This window comes from Chelmon rostratus, chromosome 10 (assembly GCF_017976325.1).
Source record: "Chelmon rostratus isolate fCheRos1 chromosome 10, fCheRos1.pri, whole genome shotgun sequence".
Classification (NCBI taxonomy): Eukaryota; Metazoa; Chordata; class Actinopteri; order Chaetodontiformes; family Chaetodontidae; genus Chelmon; species Chelmon rostratus.
Window position 1 is genome coordinate 15,099,703 of NC_055667.1, and position 22,449 is coordinate 15,122,151.

Here is a 22,449-nt window from a genome sequence, read left to right on the forward strand (position 1 = left end):
CCTGCAAGCAGTTCAAGAGTTTTATGGCTAATAAACCTTGTCCAAGTGTCAAATGATAGCCTAATACTACTAATGATAATAATACATGTTAAATAAACACATATTAACCAGAAGATTCAAATTTCTTGTTAATCTTTGACGACCGTTGGTGCCCATACATACTGTTCAACCACCTTGAGTTACAAATGTTGTGGTTTTAGCAATTCAACTGTGAATTCTGAAAGTATGTGAAATAAATTTTTGATTTGTTCACTGTAGATACCAAAGATTTAGGGTTTAAACGTGAACTACAAAGCAAGAAACAAGAGAGCCGCAGAGACTGCAGTTTGTGATTTCATCAAGTGCCACTCTTTATAGCGGCGGGGGGTGCAGTATACTGATTTTGTGAGCATAGGCACAGTAGCCAGAGGGATTTTCTAGGTGTATGGGTACAGCTCAGAATTGTCAGCACTACTGCGAAACAAAAGCTTATTTATGTGTAAATGCCCAAATGGGTCGACAGAATCAGCTTTTTCTTCATTGTCAACAAAGCATCTCCGGAAAGACAACATTTTCTGCAGATTATAGTATTTGCTGTAAAGATTCATGTCAGTAGTGCCTTTATGTTCACATAACATTGACTGAAGAGCTCAATATACAGTAATAGCAGGAGCACCCGAATTCCTCTTCATAGAACATTCTCACCTATTCTGCCTCTCAGTTATGAAGCCATTATGTTATATTACAATTTGTTATATTCCTTTTTTATGTGTATCATTGGAATTATTTGCTTGGTTATGAACCACAGATTGCTTTTACTGTTCAGAATAGTTCAGATTTCTGCTTCTTTTACCTTTACCACTTATTTGGGTAATAGCCAGAGAAGGCATTTCATTATTTTTGAATTGCCTGTGTGCACACTGCAACCTTATGTCGTCCATCATATTTGTAATTCAGCTGAATTCATCACAGAAATATAATTGACAGAGTCAAATTCTAATTTTGTAATTGATCACGCTCCTGAAGTCACCAGCAGGAGATAAAATAATCATGGAGGCTTCGGGTTTGTTCTCATTATGTTCTATGCATTTCTGCGGACACAATGACACCTACAGTATTTTGGTCACCAGAACACAGAATTACTGCGAAGAGGGTATTGACAATTATGTCCTCACTGTCAAATCAAAGTTTACTTTAGACATGCATCAATTTTTGTATAAATTTTCAGAACAGAGCAGAGTGCACATTTAAAATGGGCAGACATGTACAGTATAATGTAATGACACTGTAAATTCATATCTGATTTGTGTATCGAATACGTCTTTACTACATTTTTGAGTGCCACATTTGTGAGGATCACTGTGTCAGGGCCGTCCAGAGAGTCACTTTATTCATTCAGACACTTATTTTGAGAAATTTACTGTTTATAGCAAATGGTTGGACTGTTGGATTTGGATCATCAGCATCAATGTTCATGCTGGGACAACTAAAAACACATCCACCTCCTAAAAACAGATACATGTACACTGGATCTGACTTAAATCAGGAACACCAAGAGATATAGCGCGTAAGAGCGAGGCTAGGGTGGTGGAGAGAGCATATCAAGAGAGAAGTAGTGAAAGGAATTGGGTTATAATGGCCGTGCTGTGCACCTGCATGAATATAATTGGATGTTACTAGTCAGCTGGTAGCCAAACAGCTTAAGACATGAGCAGTGATACATTGGATGACTTTTTAGCCAGCCCCTAGGGACTTTTTTTTACTAAAATGCTGCTGACTGGGTATTGTTTAGCTCACTTCCAGAGTCAGTCATCTCCCATGTGTTTGGTATTTTCAACAACGCTGTGTGGGCACATGTCCTTGCTCGTGAGCCGTCCCCACCACCCACACACAAACACACACACACACTCACACACATGTGAAAGACAACACAATTTGCACACCAATCAGAGAGTAATTTAAGAGCCTGCACTCATATAATCTGGTCGTTACGGTATCTAACCACTGTTCACTTGGTTTAACAGTTTCCATACCAAAATGACTTGATCACAATACTCTTCATCTCTGTTGCTGTTGCAGCGTGTGTTACATGCCAGAAGCGTGACAATTGCCAATCCTGGTTTTGCGATCCAAGACGATGAATCTTTACACTCCTAATAGACACCAGTTCGCTAACGTGAGCTGAACTAATGCTGTGTCATACACAGAAAAAGTATGATCAGCATGAAAACATTGAAAGCAAACAGTGGTACATACCATCAACACAGGAGGGCATGGCTCGGGTGGTGCCAGCAACCTGTCCGGGGAAGCAGGAACATTTGACCGTCTGAGATCTCTCCTCGATCTTGTTCTTGTTGCAGCAGCGATGGGCAGCAATCACCTCACACGTCCCTGCCTTCACATGCACTGTGAAGCAGAGAGACGCAGACAGTGTTGAGTTTATCAGGCTCTCAGTATCAGACATTTTACTCCAACATGTGATCCAATATCAAGCTTTAACAAGTAAGCGAGAAGTGACATTTTAACACATTAAACGTGGTTCCAGACCAATCAATTGCTGCCCAATTCAGTGTTTCAAAACAGTATGGTGTTGTGCTTGCTGACGGCTGAACTCAATCAATCAGAACTTTGTTTGTATCAGGTATGAGGATGTACCTGATACCTGATCCAGAAAAACACCAATATAGGGGGTGGGGGGGGGCTATCCCAGCCGTCTCGGCGAAGGCAGGGGACACCCTGGACAGGTCGCCAGCCTATCACAGGGCTACACATAGAGACAGACAACCAAGCACACCTCTCATTCACACCTAGGGACAATTTAGAGTCATCAATTAACCTCAGCATGTTTTTGTGGGACTGCGGGAGGAAGCCGGAGAACCCAAACTGCACAGGGAGAACATGCAAACTCCACACAGAAAGATCCCAGGCGTCCTTGCCGGGACGCGAACCGGGATCTTCTAGCTGCGAGGCAATGCTGCTACCCAACGAGTCACCGTGCAGCCCCCAACAGAAATAATAACACTTAAATGACAGATCTGTCAAATCACTGCCACAAGACGAGGACAAAATAACCACCAGTTCACTAAATAAAAAAGGGCAACATGAACGTAATGTTAGACTGAATAAAGTGAAATGAAAGGGTAATTCAGTGTGATTTTGAGACTTATCAGATACCATGAGCCAAAAGAGCAGTTACTAATCAGAACTACCAAATTAAGCATTTTAGGAATTCTGATTCCTATTCATGCACCAGTGTGTGCACAAGCACAACCAAGCACACGTGCAAAAATACATACTCGCCTTATAGACACTCTCACATAGAGACTCAAATCTGAAAGTCCCAGCTTTTACTGCATGGCTGCTGAGCCACAGCTGCTCCTTCACTAAGAGGATCTGTATAGAAAATGCACGTTAAGTATCTTGTAGCCCTTCTGCAATACATGGGGAATAAAATGGTAACTCTGTAATTGAAAGAGAGGAAAAACAACCAATGTTTGTATTAGAATACACTGATTTGGTTGTACAGTATAGCGTCCCAAGTGAGTATTAGCTGCAATACTAATGATGGGTGGATGTGGGAAGTCCCTTCAGTTCTGCTATAGCTACCACTTTGTGTGCACATCTATGCACACAAACACACTTCAATCAGCCAGCCGCGTGGTTAATTAACAACAAGTCCACCCTTAGCATAGAAGTCCCTTGAGTCAGCTGACAGAGAGAGGGAACAAAGAAATCACTCCACATTGAAGATTTGTGATGTCAACACATGGTCCTTTCATACCAGCCTTTCATCAAATACATTAAAATGTCAAGGACAAACAATAAGCCTTGTCAGGATCACTGTGTGCAAGAATGTGCGTGCCTGTTTTGACTATCTACGTGTTGTACCTACAGTGTATACTGTTCATGTCTTCAGGTGCATGAGCGCACATGTGCATATACGTATGTATGTGTTGTCGCATGGTTGTGTAAGTCAAAGTGTGTGCGTTTTGGCTTTTCACGCAGTCGTTGGAAGTTTCTGCTATTTCCATTACAAAAGAGTCCGCCCACAATACAACAAAGGGTGCACACTGCATGGCAATGAAAACTAAAGCAGCAAACAATGACTCTGCTCCGTCTAAAGAGTATTTAAAAGTGAGGCAAGCTCAACTGAAAAAGAGAGTATGAATATGTTTAACAGACTAACAGAGATTTGAAAAGTTCTTAATTTGCTCCGTTAATGAGAAAAAGACAAAGCAGCAATCCTGCAAAGCCCAGTCCAATTAATATCTCTGTGAAAAGCACATTCTAATATCTTACCCGCTCTGTGTGTGTCCCTCATCTTTCTTTCATGTCCTCTGGTTTCCCTTTTTGCTTCACTAGCAGTGAGGCCAAAGGATAGTGATGCTGCTTGATTGATCTGTCCATCTGTCTGTCCACCAGTCCAACACTTTGGTCCACAGAAAGATATCTCATCAACAGATTGCCACAAACTCTGCTGTCAATATTTATTGCCCCTAGAGAATGATTCCCAGTTTCGGTGATCCTCTGGCCTTTGGTTTATCATCACCATCAGACAGAGAGTTCCATTTGTATACAAGAAATATCCGCATGTAGTCTGAGCTGTCCTCCACCAGCCTCAGGTCAAATCGTTAGCTAGTCATAGTATTGTATTTCCTGGCTGTAATGCTGCGTGATTAGTTCTGGGCATTAATGCTCCCGAGAGGACGATCTTTTCTCACTCTCCGACTTTGGTGACCCTTCAACCTTTTCTCTACCCCCACTATCAGGCCACGCTTTTATGACTTTTAATCAAACCAGGCCAAAATATCCAGTTTGTACACAAGACATTTAATTGCCAGTTTGCCATGGAGTTTCTTGATTTTTTCCCCCCAGCAGTGGAGAGATTATATTGACTGTGCTGAAACTGTGGCTTCCTTGTGCCAGTCTTAAACCAGAATTTCTACTTGCAGAAAGATATTTGATATTATTATTAAATTAAAGATATTTAATTTAATAGCATTTATGCTTCCCCAGAGGAAGAACCTTTTTGAATTTGGAGATTTCTTGAGTAGGTCACTATATCCGAATCAACTGTGTCATTTATTCCATCCAACACTTTCACACCCTGGGCCAAAATGATTATTGCAGCCTCTGGAGATTGCTGGTGGGCTTTAGAGCTTTAGTTTTGTTTGATACTAACACCTTTCATTTTGCCTCTTGGCCCTTCTCTCCATGCACCACCCTAATTGGCTTGCTTTTTTTTTTTCTTACGGGCTTGACACGCCTGTTGGCACATACACAGCTCAGGAAAATCAACACACACAGTGTAAACACCTTAACCCAACCCCCCACAGACACACACACCTCCTGGCCCATTTTTAGGCTCAGCACCTGCAGTAGTAATTGACTCAGCATTAGTAAGAGCGATGGTGCACTAATCCGAGGATAGAGTAGTAGCAAGGAGGGGGGATGAGGATTTTACTGGAGCAATGTAAAAGTTCATTGAGGCTTGATTACACACATTAACATTAATAGATGGCAGTAAATTTCTTCAACAAAAATAAATAAGAGCAGGAGTCATATGAAGGTGATTATTTTAGCAGTGCTTGATACACAGATGTCTACAACAGGCTGTCTTTTTATTTTACGCATCCTCTAATTTGCAGCTAAACAGTTAATTAAGTTAAGTTAATTTGACAACTTTTAAAACTGCTGTCAGACGGCAGTAATAGTTTTAAAGTCACTGGCTACCAAAAGCACTGTCTATGTGATGTAGTTGCTCAGACAAACAGAAATGAGGCCATGGGAAACCGAGCGCCAGAACCCCACTGACCAGAATAGTTAGACTATTATAATTGCTTTGATTGCTGGTGTTGGTGGTTTTCACAGTGGTGGTCGTCCACTCTGGTTGTGGTTTTAATCCTTCCAAATCAACCTTTGAAAAATTTTGATTTGAGATGGAAAAAGTAAACAGGGTGAAGACAGAAAACAGGGCCCTGATGTTTGCTCGTCTCTTTCGTTGGCAATCACTCACCTCCTCCATCATTCTCACTTACAGAGACAGTGGAAAAAGAAGAAAGCTTTCACCAGCGTCACGCCTTAGTCAGGATGTGACACACAGTATGTCTGAAGTTCTCGCAGTGAGACCCTGCTGATGTTGGTGATACTGTTGTAAAACACCCAAACACATACATGTTGCTGCTGCTATTGCTGCTTAGTTTGGTGGACAGGCTTTATATATGTATATATATATATATATATATATCAGATGATTTTTATATATGCCTCAGAGATTCAGCATATAAAAAATGACTCCATAGAGCAAAACTGGATTTAGGTTTAAAATACATGAAGTACTCACAGAGAAACAGCACTACAAAGGAATATGTGCGTACAGTGCTTAGTGTGCGCTCGAGCCGTGTAATACAGCTCAAGGTGTCAACAGTTTGATGGTGTGTGTGTATGTGTGTGTGTGTGTGTGTGTGTGTGTGTGTGTGATAACATTAAATTACACTAAAAACCTTGGTGAGAACGCAGCCCTCTTTCTGTTTCATAAATGACGCCTACCTTTCTTTGCAATCTCTCTTTCCCACTTCATCTATCCATTTCTGCTGTCCTCCCATCTCCTCCTCTTTCACCTCCTCCTCCTCCTCATCTTCTTCAACTATCTTAACCTGTCCTACTGCTATTTCATAAATGACCCCTCCTTTTCTCAATCTCTCTTAGCCACTCTAGCACCCCATTTTTCTTTTGCTCTCCTTTGCTCTTAGCTTTGCACAGCAAACTCAGCAGGGCAGCAAACCATTATCCTCAATCACGGGCCCTAAATCTGAGAATTTTTTACACTTTCTATAATGTGTTCTCCCTCTCTCACCCTGTCTCTTTCTCTCCCTGTCCATGTCTCTCTCCCTCTTGAAGCCCCTCCCATCTCTCTCCATGGCATGAGGACTTGTTATCCCTGGCTCTCTTAACACAGCAGTGGCTGTTAACCCCATTTAGTAAGGATGACGTGCTACTGACAGACTAACAAATGGACAGATTGCCCTGACTCTGAACAAGCAGGAGCGTATGTGTGTGTGCACGTGCGTGTGTGCTTGCCTATATGCCTGCATGTGTGTGTGTGGTTTTGCAGACACACACAAAGCACTGAGATAGCTCTCTTAGTCCCAGCGGGGTACTTCTTTCAAATGTCATTCCTCTCTCTCTCTCTCTCTCTCTCTCTGTCTCTGTCTCTCTCTCTCTTTCTCTCAGTCTCAGTCTCACACTCACACACACACACACACACACACACACACACAAATACAGTGTATACAGTATTAAGAACCAGCAGAAATACAAAAGTAATAATGCAACAAAAAATGGACCAAATCTACTTTCGGTGACCAGTGTGAATACGTAATTAGTTCAGGGTTCAGGGTCGTTTCACATCTGTCAAATGTCCCAATTGCACCAGCATTTATCACATTGAATTACACAATCAAATCAGGGGGAAACTCACTGAGAGGAAGCAAGTCCATGTAGTGCTAGAGGCAAACTTGTGGATTTGGCCATTTGTGAACCATCTTTAGCGCTAACCTTTGAGGAAGTGGAGTGAACATGGGACATCAGAGATAGTAAGAAATCCAAATACTTTTCTTTTCTTTCTTCTTTTTTTTGTATGTTAGGCCCATAAGAACAGCACTGGGTGATTTTGCCAAGGTGATCTCAATCCATTTATCTATTTGATTCAGTATTCAGCCACAAAGAGTCACATTGAAATGTTGCTTTGTGTGATTCATGTTTATGGCAGGTTAGCCGAAGACATATGAAAATGCCAATGTGTTATGGGTGCGCATTGCAGGAAGGTGGAGAAACTTTCTCATCATATTTGCTACGTGAGCAGCTCTCATTAGAGTAAATGAGCCACCACATTTGTACTTCTCGTCATTTGATTCATTCCCGTGTTGAGTGTAGAAATATATCTGAAATTACTGCTATGGAAACAAAAGCAGCTATTGTGGATGTGGCAGTGTCATTGAATTTTAGATGATGAGTGAAATCCGCACTGATTATATGTCTTGACAGTTTCCAAGGAGTGCAGTTCAAAGTGGCCCTTTTTTAAAAACAGAAACCGTCTCGCTAGACGCATATTCAATGACAAGAGTGTGTGTTGGCAAAGCAGGAGCTGATGGTCCCTCATCAGGTCTGATTGAAACAAAGGCTTGATATATGAATGGAGAGGCTTACCAGTCAGGTAAACACGCCCTCTGGTTTTTGTTTGTTTTTGTTGTGTAGGTGCTGGTTACACAATAATCTGATTACCCATTTGTACTTGTGCAGTAGAGAAATACAAATGTTTTTGACCGCATTTCAAATGTACTAAGTAAATCAGTTTTGTTGTTCAGGTATTTTTAAGTTATACATTACCTTTTTGTTTCCTTGCTTTTTGGATGAGTAGAAATATACAAATATATAAACAAATATAGACATTTTAAAAAGTGACCTGACCTAACCCAAAATAACCGACACAGTTCAAATGATGCTCCAGATTACTAAATGTATCCATGGTGGACATAGATGCACTTTATAAATCACATATTTAGTATCTCTAAATATTGAAGTATTTTCCCAAGGCCCATAGTGTTGTCTTCACAAAGAGCATATTTTTAAATGAAAATGAGCACAGAATGCTTGCCAAGTTAATTAGATTACAATGTACGTTTCTCAGTGCATGAGCGTGTGCCCATCAGTGCATGTACATCCATGCATTTGTGTTAATAATTAGATTACATTGGCCTCTGAGATGGCACCATTCGCTATGAATCGTAAACACAGAGCAAATTAAAATTCTCTTTAAGAGCCTGCCAAGAAAATTAGCATTGAGAGAAAGGGAGGCATGCTTACTCGACCACTACTGTCGTCTCTTTCCTCAACCCTGCTTTCTATTCTCTCCCATGTCTGAATGTTTTGTGCATGATGTCTACAATACCATCTCCCCTCTCTTCTCATCTGCTGCCACGTCATTTCTACCTAATCATTTGAAGGTTAGAAAACGGTACATAACTAGCACAACAGACACTAATTTTTTTGAGAAACAGATAAAGATATGCAAGATAGAAGCAGACGAACTTTTGATTTCTTGTTTCCTCAATGATTTCCTATTGGACATGAACTAATATCACTGTGCTGTCTCTCTCTGCTCATAGTGTGTGTGTATGTGTGTGTGTGTGTGTGTGTGTGTGTGCATGACTAGACTGATCAATGGCAACCCCCTGAGGAGCTTGACTCCCCTCACACACTAATGTCCCTCCCTGTTATCATAACCCTTGAGACCGGCAGGGGAAAAGGAAGAAGGAAGAGCAGCATGAAATTCGTGCAGGGCCATGGCACACGTGTGCAAATTTAAAATCATGGTGTATTCCAAGTACTACAACTAAGAATGGACTGAGCAATATGTTTAAAAATAACACCTTTTTAATCTTGGGAAATATGCAGGTCATTATGTTTTTTGCACTTGGCTTTACAAAAGGAACAATTCAAATAATATTTTTGACTAACTAGCATTTTATAAATATTTTTTTGACAGAATGAAAACTGCAAATTTAGATACAAACTCTATTTTCCACATAGCCCGGAGAACAAGGCAGAATGGTATGAAATCAAGTTCTGGCTTAAATTTTTGCAAACATTTGTACAAGCAAACAGCTTGTACAAACGACCAACAACGGAAGCACTCAAAATTAGAACACAAAGCAGGAGTTGATCTTTGTTCTAAAAATTGTCGTAATGTTCCCTTGTTCCCAACAACAAGCACAAGCACAGCGCAACACAATGCCATTAAAAGTCTGCTGTGCAGCATTTCAAGATTCAAGATTCTTTATTGTCATTGAGCATGACATGTCAATGAAATAGGAAATGGGATATACTGGCAGAAATGGAATATAATAGTAATTATCATGTTTTCATTAGCGTATAATCACCGTAAAATAAGAATCATGTTTTCGTTACCTCAGAATGAGCGCTTTATATACAGAGGAAGCGGGTCTTCTTCCACAGAGTTTACCATGTTGCGCCACCATGTTTCTACAGTAGCTGAGAGCAGACAAACCAAACACCGCCTTTTGCGGTGCAATAAACTGTACGCACTGGACCTTTAACAACCACGAAACAGAGACACAACCGGCAGAGTCCCAGAAACACACCAAAGTTGCATCACATGCATGATCTTCCATGTTTTGTCCAATCAAATAAACACGAAAGCACAACATGTGCTAATAGTGAGCTCAGTTTAGTCAGCCTTTAATTTGTTGTAATGCCAGTGTTGGGTGTACTTGAAGTAAATGTCTTGGTGGTCAGCAGTACTATACTGACTTCCTGTCACAAATAACATTAATCGTCACTCGCAGCTCTGTTTTTGGTCTCAACCAACTTCTGCGGAACGCATCTGTATCTGTACCTGCCCAATGCTCCACCAGTTCGAGTTAAAAAAAGAGTTAAAATAATTGGATTATTGAACAAAATGATTTATTTAGTATCTGCAACAAAACTGTCACAAAGAAGTAAGAACCTGTGCAGATATGTGGATGAAACCTGCAGTAACTAAATAATGTGATATCTACCATTTGTGTGTACTGATAGAATTGAGGAGGTCAATCAAATTAAAACATCCGCAGCAAAACTTGTTGTCGCTTAGAGAAATACCACATTAACGACAGACTGCGGGCTAGGAACGAACGTTCACACACGCCGTCCTGTCACACACCACCCCTCAGTTCAGCATCCCTGAGCGAGTGAGTGAGTGAGTGAGTGAGTGACCACAATTGGAAAGTGTTTGCTCACAGCGGCAGTTCCTGCTCACGATGTGACAAAAATAAAGAGTAAAAGAGAGAGGTAGAAACACTGGGATCTGGCTCATCGAATTTAGTTGTGAAAGGAAAAACAAAATACTGCGGAGGACCACACAGAGGGGATCATCCCTGTCAGAAAATATACCTTGCCAAAAATCTCCCAAACCATTAATACACACTCGTTAGTCTGCACAGAAAACAAAAACAGCCCCATTATCAAATGCTCGTAACATCTCTTCCTGATTGTATTCATGTCTCCCTTCATTTCTGTCGTGCAACTGGCTCTCTTTCATCCTAACAAGGTGACAATTGTGTCATTAAGGATGTGACGAGCTGCCTGCTGAACCTCTCTATCTGTAACATGCCCCCCCCCCACCGCCACCACCACCACCATCTACCCACACACCCGTCCCTGTACTAATCATCCTCACTAATATGAGAACAGCTTGTGCCACATTTTCTCCTGCTTTCCAAAAACCACGCCTCTTTCTCCGTCACTGATCTCCATGCAGTTTTAATGCAGCACAGAGAAGGGAATTATCTCCCCACGCCACCACCACAGTCCTCCTGCTACATCATACAAGATATTAGCTCCTGCGACACGGCTGGCCTGGTGACACATGTCGTGTCCTGACATAGTGGTAGCCCCCGCCACCACCATCGCTACCACCCCACAGCAGACAATTTGTACTAATTTGTGCTTCAGGCGAGATATTAGGGCGGTGGATTGGGTATAAATTGTTAATATGCTCAGATGTATTAACATAGCATTACCACTCAGCCATTAACCTGTGGCGGCACGTGAGTGTGTCTGTGTGGATGCATGAGGCCGTCATGTTTTAAACCCTGTGTTAATTGTTAACTGCTGACTGGAGGTGACTTTTCACAAGCCCCTGGGAAATGTCCAGGTCTCCTTACTCATCTGTATTTCTGCCTCCCTCTTTCCCTCCCTCCTTCCTTCCCCCTCCCACTCTCTCTGAAGTTCGAAACCTATCCAGTGCACGGGAGTATTTGCATCGTTTTTCCCCTCCTACAGCGTTTTCTCATGTGCATTGTTGGGGGGGAGCACAGAGCCATGCCAGCCCCTTTTCATTTCTCTGACTGGTGTCTCTCTCTTTTTGCTTCTCTGCCTCTCTGCCTCTGTCTCTGTGTCATTCTGGCAGACCAGTATAGAGACAGAAACACAATGATTGTGTTCAGTCCAAACACCCCCCTCCTCCACTTTTCTCCTCTGTCAGTCAGTGAACAGAGTGAAGGGGAGAGATCTGTAGCACAGCAGCCATGTTGATGATGATTTTATTCTGTCTGAATTCTCTTCCTGTCAAAGGAGTAAGGGCGGACACTCGTAAACGTCAAACTCTGCCTATTTCACTTGAACAGGTTGCCATGTGTTTGTGTGCACGAGCGTGTGTGTGAGAGAGAGTTATGGTTGTTGTTTATGTCACTCCGTTGTAGTGGTGTCATTTCACAGATCTAGATAAATGGCTTGTCATCGCCCTGTTTTCTCTCTGTGAAAGACTGGACAGTCCCATATGTTACACTACACACCACCAGTCAGCTCGGAGCTCCCGACGCTTCTGTCAGCCTCAGACCTTGTTGGTCTGATGTTAGCTTTTTTGCTTTTTTGGAACTGAAGATTTACTACTGACGAGGACGTTAAAGATTAAGGAGTTCTACATTTTTGAATTGGAAATAGTTTTTAGATGATAATGATTTTAACAGAAAAATTGCATGCATGATGTTTGTACTGTGGCTAATGTATGAAACAATACATGTGAGGCGATTTCTTTGTCTGTGGGCGTGGGCACACAGGATGAAAGATGATGATACACTGGTGCAGACTGTAAAAAAAGGATGACGTCAAAGTCATTTTGTTGCAATCCACCAACATGCAGGCAAATTTCACTGGACATATGCTTGCAGGCCTACAGATGAATAATAATTCATTATGAATAATGAAATGGTCTGCCTCAGCCTCCTGACAACAGATGTAAGTCTTACTGGTCACGGCGTAGTTGTACGCACAGTCTGATCACCATGAGGGCTCCATGTCACAAGCACTTCAAACTGAAACTGTAGAGTTTGTTTTGCACCAGTTGGAAATCTTTATAGTTTTCTTTTTTTTTTTTTTTTTTTTAGTTTGTTTTTGTTTTACTTTTGATGGAATAGAGCATTTCAGAGGAAGGTATCACATTAGGTAGCACCATCCAAATTTCTTGCGATTTTGTCCTGTCCTTATGTTTGGAGCATGTCCACAACTTATTCTACTTAAATAGGAAATAATTTCTGCCACAAGAGGTCTCTCAAAGAAAACAATGAAAATGAAAGACGTAGTTTGATGATGTCATGAAGAGGTGTGGGATCCTGGGAGTTGCTTGCTTCATTGTTAAACAACCATCATTGCCGATGAAAATATTATTTAAAAAATATCGATTTAATATAGGAAAATGTATATTTCTTATAAATAAAGATTTGGTCATGTTTGCTAATTTCCTTCTTCGCTCTCTGAAGTAGGGCCAAACAACAACAGGCTTTTTCAATGTTCTCTTGTCTCTGGGGCACCGCCATCGTCATCCATGAACCAGTGTCATCAAAGGGAAGTACAGGGTATTTCAGCTTGGATTTCTAGTCTCCACCTCTTTGTATCCAGGGGGCGTGCTCTAGATGCTGCTCAAAAACAAATCTTCCTTTCTGTCTCACTTGTTTTGGATATCCACATAAGAAGTGCCAAATTTCTCCTTTAAAAGTGAAATGCTGGAAAAAAACTGGTGGTGCCTGCAGTAAAGGTGCGCTGATGGAAACAGAAGTGGAGTCATTGTACTGCAGAAAATTTTACAGAGGAGAGATTCCTTTGCATGAAGTTGCTGAATCTAATGTTACAAAGGAAGGAGCACAAGCATGTGTTGCACTACAACAAAGCTTTGGGCCACATGGACAGGAGAGTGCTGGAAACATATTTCAGGATACCGAAAATAAACTGGAAAAAACCAACCAAGGCCAGTGGGCCAAAACGGATGCCGGGGCGCAGCGGAAGAGCAATAGCAACTGTATTTTGTGACTAACACAGCAAAATTATGGTAGGAAATCATGCAATAAAACATTTTTATGAGGCCTGTTCAGGACTAGTTTAGCACATACACTGCCCCAGTTTATTATCCAGCGGTGCAGTCAGAGTTTAGCCTAATGTTAGTAGCTCTGAGTGGCTGTAGCAGTTAGAGAAGTTTTCACTTGAGTAACCTAATTCTTTATCTCAGCTGTATGCTTGCAAAACACATAATTTAGTCATTGTCCTAAAAAGAATAATAAACAAGGAAATAATAAACAAGGAAATAATAAACACCCACATTAAATGAAATGTGTCCTGATGCCTCAGGAAAAGCAGCATGATATTCCTTTATTATAGTTTTTCTAATTCACCAGGGATGTTTTACATTGTTCAGTGATTGCATGTCCTTTCAACAGAGACTCTTCTAGACACCCTACATTCATCAAATGTTAGCATTCTTATACATTAGTTAAATCTTTTTGGAGTTTCTTTGGTGTGAAATGTGCTGTATGGTGTAACTAAGCTTGCATTGCAAGTATTGGGTTGATTGTGCAAACAATATTGCCTCACAGCACTATTTTTGTGTGGATCCTACAGTGTGAGACACTTGTCTGGTTTTGCTGGCCTGTGTAATGCAGGTCATTAGAGCATAGTCTCCATCACCTGACACCTGACAGTACCATGGATTCACAGAAACAACAGATGCAGGAGATGAGCTGTGACTTTGAGCTGATTTTACACATTTGTTTACACATTTTTTCAGTTTTTTTTCCAGGAGCAAGATAATTATTCAGCTCACACAATCATTGCAGTGTGCCATAGAAGGATGCTAAATATTTTCCAAAACTTTTGTGAATATATATATATATATATATATATATATATATGTGTGTGTGTGTGTGTGTGTGTTGATTGTAGTTTGTTCTGTTACTGTGAATCTTGAGGAAGGGACGAAACATCATCTGAATAAAAGACAAGCATATGGAGCCAAAGTCTGCAACACCTATTTTCTGTTCTCTGTCACAGTGTCACATTCATCAGCAAGGACATGCTACTGAGTTATCAAAGCAACAGCAAATATTAAGTTTGCGCTTCTTGCTATAGATTCTCTTTGCACACACCTATTGCTGGCATAGATCCATTCTGCACCTGCGGCATTACTTGAACATATTTTGTTATAATAGCTTAGTAATATTAATATAAAAATGTAATATTACATCAGACTACTGTATCACGCTAAGAGGTACTATTTTTTTACTGTAAAATAACTTTTCACACCTCTTACACTCTTTCTCACTAGACATCAGATGTTTGTTTTATGACAGTATCATTATTGCAGTCATTAAAAAAAGTGTACATATTAACACAGAAGTTAGCATCCCAAAAGCACTTAATTTTGTAATCTATCCCTTCTGCTTTTGTTTGCAATAACACTGAAGGAAATTGGCAGTTTAAAAAGCAGACTGGAAATTTGTCAATTAGGATAGTCTAATCTGAATGATTAACAATTATTGCACATTATTGCACTGTCCACCCTCACACCCAGACGTCTGTCTGGCTTTGGAACTGGGTTACTGCAGCTCATTTTGAAGGTTTGGGAAAGTGTTGGCTGGCAGTGCAGGCTAGGGCAGGGCAAGTGATGATGCTGGTGTGATCTGGTCTGGAAACCCTGCTCAAGTCGATCCAGTAGAAGCTCTTCAAAAATATTTGCTCCTTTCCACTGGATAGACAGACCAGTTTTATGACAAGACCATCATTCCGGTGGTGAAAGGACTGATAAACAGTAGTATTGTGCAATGAGGTCCCTTTTCATTTCTGGCCCCAAGACGTTTACACAGTCTCAGAGGACGCTGGCATTAATGCAATTAATTTAGATCTGTCCTTGCACATACACAAGCATCATTGTATGTTCTTAAAACTTTTATTTTTATACCTGTGAGCAGCAACAGAGGAACACAACAAACAACTGAATGCCAATCCTTAATTATGTGGAAACATAGCAATTACTCAGTTTCTTTGACAAAGATGCTTCAAACACCTCCACTGGCCACTGAACATTGATGACTGATCTGATGAGCTCTGTGACTGGTGCGTTAAGCCCATCTCCTCTTAAAGCCTCTCTTCCATCGTGTCAGCACTTTCTCTCTAACTGCATTCATCAGGACAGATCATTACATCCTTCCACTCCCCTCCTTTCTTGCCTCTCTCTGTCTCTCATCCCATCCCTCACAACCAAATAGAAGGGAAACCCTGGTGTGTCTGAGGCTGGCTGGCAGCAGAGCCAGAGGTGGAAAGATGAGAAGAGAGAGGGAGAGGAGAGGAAGGGGAGATGAAGGCAGAGAGAAGGAATGAGAAAAGAGGGAGAGAAAAGGAAAAAAGCACAGCCTGCTCTGACTGTAAATGGTGTAAGAGAAGAGGAGAGTTTGTGCTGGGTGGATGTTTGGTCTCTGTTAGGACTCTGTGGGAAGGAAACTAAAAAACCACCATAACTGGGCTATTAGTACGCAGCAGGATAAAACTTAATCTCGAAGTCTGTCTGCTGCAACTTTCAAAATCACACTGAAAATAGTGAGTCTAGAGAAGCACTTACCGTATGCACACCGCCGTTTTGCACATTTCATTTGTGTATATGTGTTCTGCTTATTGCATGTTCAGCTTTTGATTGAAAAAAAATCTGTGAAGCCCTCTTTTTTTTTTTACATTCAACAGCATACTGTATATTCATTGAGCTGGCCTGGTTACAGTAACATAAGATGTTTTACTGGCTTTATTAGGGGCGCTCTGTCAATTAGTTGTAAGAATTTGAACATTTGGTCCTAATTTTCTTCTTGTTCACATGTTTTGAATGTTAACTTTGTCATCAGTGGTTATGTTGTCGTTACTGTCCAAAAGCATGTGCCTTTCATTACACCCACACAGGTGTTTTCTCTTATTTAGCTTAAATAAACCTCTTCTCAAGGTGCGTCCAGACCAGATTTCGCTCGACGTTCATTTCAGCGACACAGATTTGCTTCTGGTCCCACCACATTCACTTTGCACAGGGTTCAATCTGATTGAACTTTGACACTCAAACTCATGAGGCTCTCAGCCAGTTCAGCCAGTTTGAGAGACTGGGACTGACCTCTCGTTCAAGAAATATTTTTTATTTTCTTAGTTAATGTAACAGCACAGAGATAATACAAGCAGCAGAAAAGGAGAGATGCTGATTGGCTGCAAGGACAGTAACAGTGGTTTATGACAGTAAAACGCTGTATCATCTACAACTTTGTGAAGTGCTGTTGTTAGCCCACTGAAAACACTTTCGTGGGCGTGTGCAGCCTTTAAAAGAGGCAGGACGTGACCCAAGCGGTTTCCCTTTTTGCATATCCCTTTGGCTCTCACAGCCTCACAACACTGGAAGACGGAAGCGTTTTGTTTTTTTGTTAAAGGAAATCACACCAAAGTTGTTGCAGCACAGCCAATATTCTGTATTTGCTTGAGGCAGCTTGTATAATTCACTTCAGACTCACCAGGGGAGATATTAAAGAACTCAGTGGCAGAGTTTCATTTTGAGAAGAGTACAAAAGCTGAAATACAGAAACACTCATTTATTTGTTTCACATTTCACAGTTTCTTAACAACTGAATTTGTATAATTTTTCAGTAAGGTACAATCTGTGAACATTGCCTCAGGAGATCTAAGCAATGCTGTTGGTTGCAATGTGTACATGTTTATCTGTGTGTATGCAAGCAGCTGTTTATCCTCACTTTTCCCCTTGCAACTTCTTTATTTACACATACAAGAGGGTCAGTGTTGTGTTTTTGGTCCTTTGTGAGCTGAACTTAATAGCAAAAATGCTAAACTGTTGCAGGTTTATGATTTCTGTTATAATTTGAAAAGGTGTCTGTAATTTAAATTCCACCACAGAAATTAGTTGATTAATTTTTTTTCCAAATTATCAAGGGGCATTTTCTGATTAATTATGTTACCTTGTATGTGACTGTAATTACATTTTATACACAACTGGCACACAACCCAACTTAAGCCCAAATGTCGCTCAGTAAAGGAGAAATTCATAGTGCTTTAGTATTTCCAGATAGCATTTGTTTGGCTAGCAGAAAAACGATGGAGAATACTTGTTGTTAGAGCTACAGGTTTCTATATGACATGCAGAAAAGGAGATGAGGGAGTTAACTAAAATGCTTTACAATGCAACACAAATTAAAAGACTCAAATTGAGCTATTGAGCTAGAGTCCAAAGGTCATGACTGTTTTGGGAAAAATGCAAACATGAATCATGATCATCTTCCTTGATGATACATCGTACAGTTTAAAGCAGCCCACACAATCCTCAAATGACTGGAATGTACAATATCGTGACCTCTGTGAAAAGAGTAAACACATGCAGGTCATCTCTGAACCATTTCTATGACTGTCTCAAACATGCAAAGTCTTCTATTGATCTCACAGTGAGCGCTGCATGTACTGGCTAAAGCACACTTTGTTGCAAAGATACACAAATGCATGTGCGCACACACATGAAGGCCACACAGAAAATAGCAAAAGTCCAAGAGGAAGCCCAGTTATTTCTGGAACATCTTTCGTGTAGATGAAAAATAAAGGAATTTCTATTAATCTGAGCCAAAATAAGCATAAAACACTCAGTGAGGGATTGAGTGATTTGTGCTTTAATACAGCCCACAGAGTATTTACAGTGGTGTTCTGCTAGGATTAGTTGTGTGAGAGGATTAGTGAAGCTGCATTACTGCTGTTTTATTTAACTCACAACAGCAAAAGACTAAAAATAAAAGCCTCTTACCCACATTTAGGCAACATGAGAGGCCAGGCTGGACAGTTAGACAAACATGTTTGTGTCCTCTTAAAAGTCCTGTGCTGGAAAGTGCTGTGCGTCAACACACACAAACATTTCTCACACGCTCAACTTTCTCGACTTAATCTATAATCTAGTAATCTGCTGAAAGTTGCCATGTGCAGCATATGCTACGTAAGGAAACACTGTGTCATATCTGTTAAGGCGATGATGTCGGTGAGAGTGCAGCATATGCAGATACTGGCAGGATCAACAGAGTGGGAAACTCACAGAGAGAGTAGAGGATTAATGCAAAAAAGACTGGGAGAGCGAGGGAGATGGTGACAGAGAAAGCGAATGAGAGAGAGAGATTTGCAGAGGCAGCACGACCTCTCTCTCTTTCTCTCTCTCTCTCTCCCCCTCTCTCTCTCCCACACTCTCGTTCCTTGCATCAGCATTGATCACAGTACATCAGTAAAGTAAAGAGCACCCCATCCATCAGTGCATGGCTCTGGAGCTGCTGTGAGGAATACTAAAGCTGCTCTCCATAGGGCATGCACACAGAAGCACAATCATATGCGTCCTGTTTACTATATCAACATTAGCATTAGAACAGCCAAAATAGAGGCACTGCTAATCCACTAAAATTGTACTACATTTGAGACCGCACACTGGGGGTGTTCACAATGCTTAACAAAACAGCAAGATTTTCCCCAATCATATGTTTTTTTTGAAGCAATGATGATTGGTGCAAAGTTTACATTGAGCTGTGTGTTTGGTTTTGGTTCTGTTTTACTGTGTTTTTAGCACATGTTCAAACAAGTACTGGTTTATAGAGGATTAATCTTTTCTGTTTCACAAATTTCTCCTGCATTGGTGGCGAGTTGCCAATAATGATGAACCTAATGGAAAACACCGTTGACGGTCTGCTTCTATTGAATGATTTTTTCGGAAAATGGAAACACGATCTTATACAGTATGGCTGCGCACCTTTTCCCTGCCCACATATGAGAAGCTCCTATAGAGGATAAGTATGTTCCATTCATTATTCACATGGCTTCAAGCATGCCAGCTCTACTGGGAAAACTCTGGGAAGAGGCTATTCTACTTCAGATCCAGCCAACAGAAGCCAAGCAACACTTAGGAACCATAAACATGTAACCATAGAAGCTATTGGTAAAGAACATTGTTGCCAGGTTATGATACACAATGTAATGCACTAATCCGTCCAAATCATTCTTGGGTACAAATACACACATGGCTGAGAAAACAAAAGCTTTGGATGGATTTCTGCCTCTCCTGAAAGCCTGTCTCAAATATCTAAATGGTTCAAAAGGTAACATCCAGCCATTTGTTTCCCTGCCAAACATCTGGTCATTTGTAGAATCCCCTGAAACTGCAAATCAGAAACTGTGTACATGCAAAAGGGGAGGGAAACGGGGGCAAGCGGACCCCAAGGAGGCAAAGCAAAATGCTTTGATATGCTTAGAGCTTGACTGTTTGCAAATTGCACAATAACATTCTGGGAGTCATGTATATCAATGGTACTTCTCAACTATACAAACAATAAACTATGACTCACTCAGTGAAATGTATACCTCTACAAATTCTCTTTGTCTTGTGCTCTCTGGTGCTCTGGTTTCCTCTCGCAGTCTGCATTCATTGAGATGAGGTGAATTTGACTATAAAATTGCCTCTAGATGTGAATATATTTACAAAAGGTTACAAAATTAATCAATTTAAGATAAGACATCTTAATGGGGACAGAAGGCAACAACATATCGGTGTCTGACTATTCCAAAGTTCTTCTTTTACTGCATCTAGAGTTTTACTGTCCTGCTCACGTCTCCACATTCAGCAAAGGCTCATACATAGTGAATCTGTTTTTAATCAAAAGAGCTCATTTATTTCACTAGCAATAAAGCTTTGCGGTATTACAACTAGACCAATAAATCAGTCAGGCTGAAATATCGACTGATATCAGGTTAGTGCCGATACATCTGTGTTCATGTCGGCCGGTTTGAAACTAGGATCTAGGTAATTTCCAGTGTCCCCATCACACAGTTTGTCCATCAGGGATCTGTATCGAGGTAGTTTGTTCATGTTTTGTGTTTTTGTGAAAAAAAATTGCTTTTGGCCGTTATATCATTACCAGATTTATTTACACTCCCATGTGTGGATAATATTGGCCTCAAAATCCAGTTTCCAGTATAACCTAGCAGATAACATAGATAATACATAAACAATTTTTACTTTGCTGCTTATTAGAAAGATTTCGGTGTGATCCCTCTCATCTGTATGTTCTTCTGTGGTGGTCAGCTCAGATTGAGCACAACACTGTTGCTTCAATGTATGGTTTTCTGTCTGAGCAGTGTGATTAACCAACAACCTTCAAATCCTAAAGTAAGCTCCTCTGGTCATCCTTGACTCTAATAAAAGGAAATGGTATGTATTGGCCATACATATTTCAGAGCATCTCTCCTCGCTTGCCAAGAGCTTACTTGAAAGAGCGATTCCCATCTCAATGTGACTTTCATGTAAAATAAAGCCAAGAGAATTGCAGACACAAAATTGGAAATTCAAATGCATGTATCCGTAATACTGTGTTTCTATGAATACCAAAGGCGAGTATTGTACAAACACATAAGAACAAAACCACTGCGCCGCCCACCAGGCAAATACTTCTGGAGGACAAATTGGAAATTGAATCATAAACTATAAAGAGCCAAGGTTGAGTTCAGCTGCGGAAGAAAAGACAGACGAGATGGAGGTGGAGAGGAGAAAAGAAAGAACGGCTGCATTAAATAAAAGTTCACTCTTTCTCTCCTGCCCCTGCAGAAATTCACGCTGTGCTACCTGATTGAAATTTCCTGGTTTAATAGCTGTGAAATAAAGTAAAAGTTAGCAAGGGGAGGAAAAGGAGAATATGAAACAGAGGGCAAAAGAGAGGAATGGAGTGGTAGTGGAACAGCGAAGGAGAGGGAGGGAGACTTGAAAACTCAAAGACCAAAAGATACACGGATTTAATGGGAAGTGAATTACTTTATGACTTGTAAAAACTTCAATCAAGGGTAATTAGTCATTACTGCTTTAAATGTGTCTCCCTGTCGTTCTCTTGGCAAAATGCTAATCCACAGGACTGTTTTTACCGTCCTAGTTCCACATAGTGGCTTAGAGTCAATAGAGGCTTTAGTTTTGCTTAAGAAACCATACAGATGCACCAGGCGGGGTCTATGCAGGGTTGGCTGGTGAGCTAACAGGTAACGATTAGCAATAATGAATGCAATGAGAGGGCCCCAATGAGGTAATCTCACCGTGCAGCCAGAGGAATCTTTTCATTTACACCAATTAGTGCAAACACATAGTCAGACGGTGACCACAGAAGCCACGCACATACTGTAAATGCTTTTATTGTTAACTCTGAGGGTTAGACTTTGTGTGTGGGTGCATAGCATGAATCCCTTCCTCCTCATCTTCCTCAGGATCTTTTCTCAGGCTCTCTGTTGTGGTGTTTGTCAATAAAATGTTGTAGTGGCAGGTTTCTGAGTGGGATTCTTTTCTGTACCATTTGACCTATTGGCAGCTTTACAGAAATACCTGTCTCTCAGGACTGTGGTACAGCAGTGCACAAGGACGTCTGTAGGTTACCGTGGTTCACAGTATGGTTTACAGTTTTCCATAAGAGCATTTTGTTCGACAGCAACACATTTTTAGCCATGATATTTGCTCGGCTCCAGGGATGGCTATGTCTGTGAGTCAGCCGAGTGGTCTGATGGTCGGTCCAGCACTGTGGACCAGACTGAAATATAACAACTTCTGTTATTCCT

General features: G+C 40.9%; 1 protein-coding gene across 1 annotated transcript in view; it reads right to left on the minus strand.

The window, feature by feature from the left end:
- The window catches only part of LOC121613151 (chemokine-like protein TAFA-2), a 37,439-nt gene that overhangs the window by 5,630 nt on the left and 9,360 nt on the right, over positions 1 to 22,449 (minus strand). Inside the window, exon 2 of the mRNA XM_041946439.1 lies at positions 2,236 to 2,385. Within this exon, the coding sequence (XP_041802373.1) occupies positions 2,236 to 2,385 (150 nt within the window). The remainder of the gene's footprint in view (positions 1 to 2,235; positions 2,386 to 22,449) is intronic.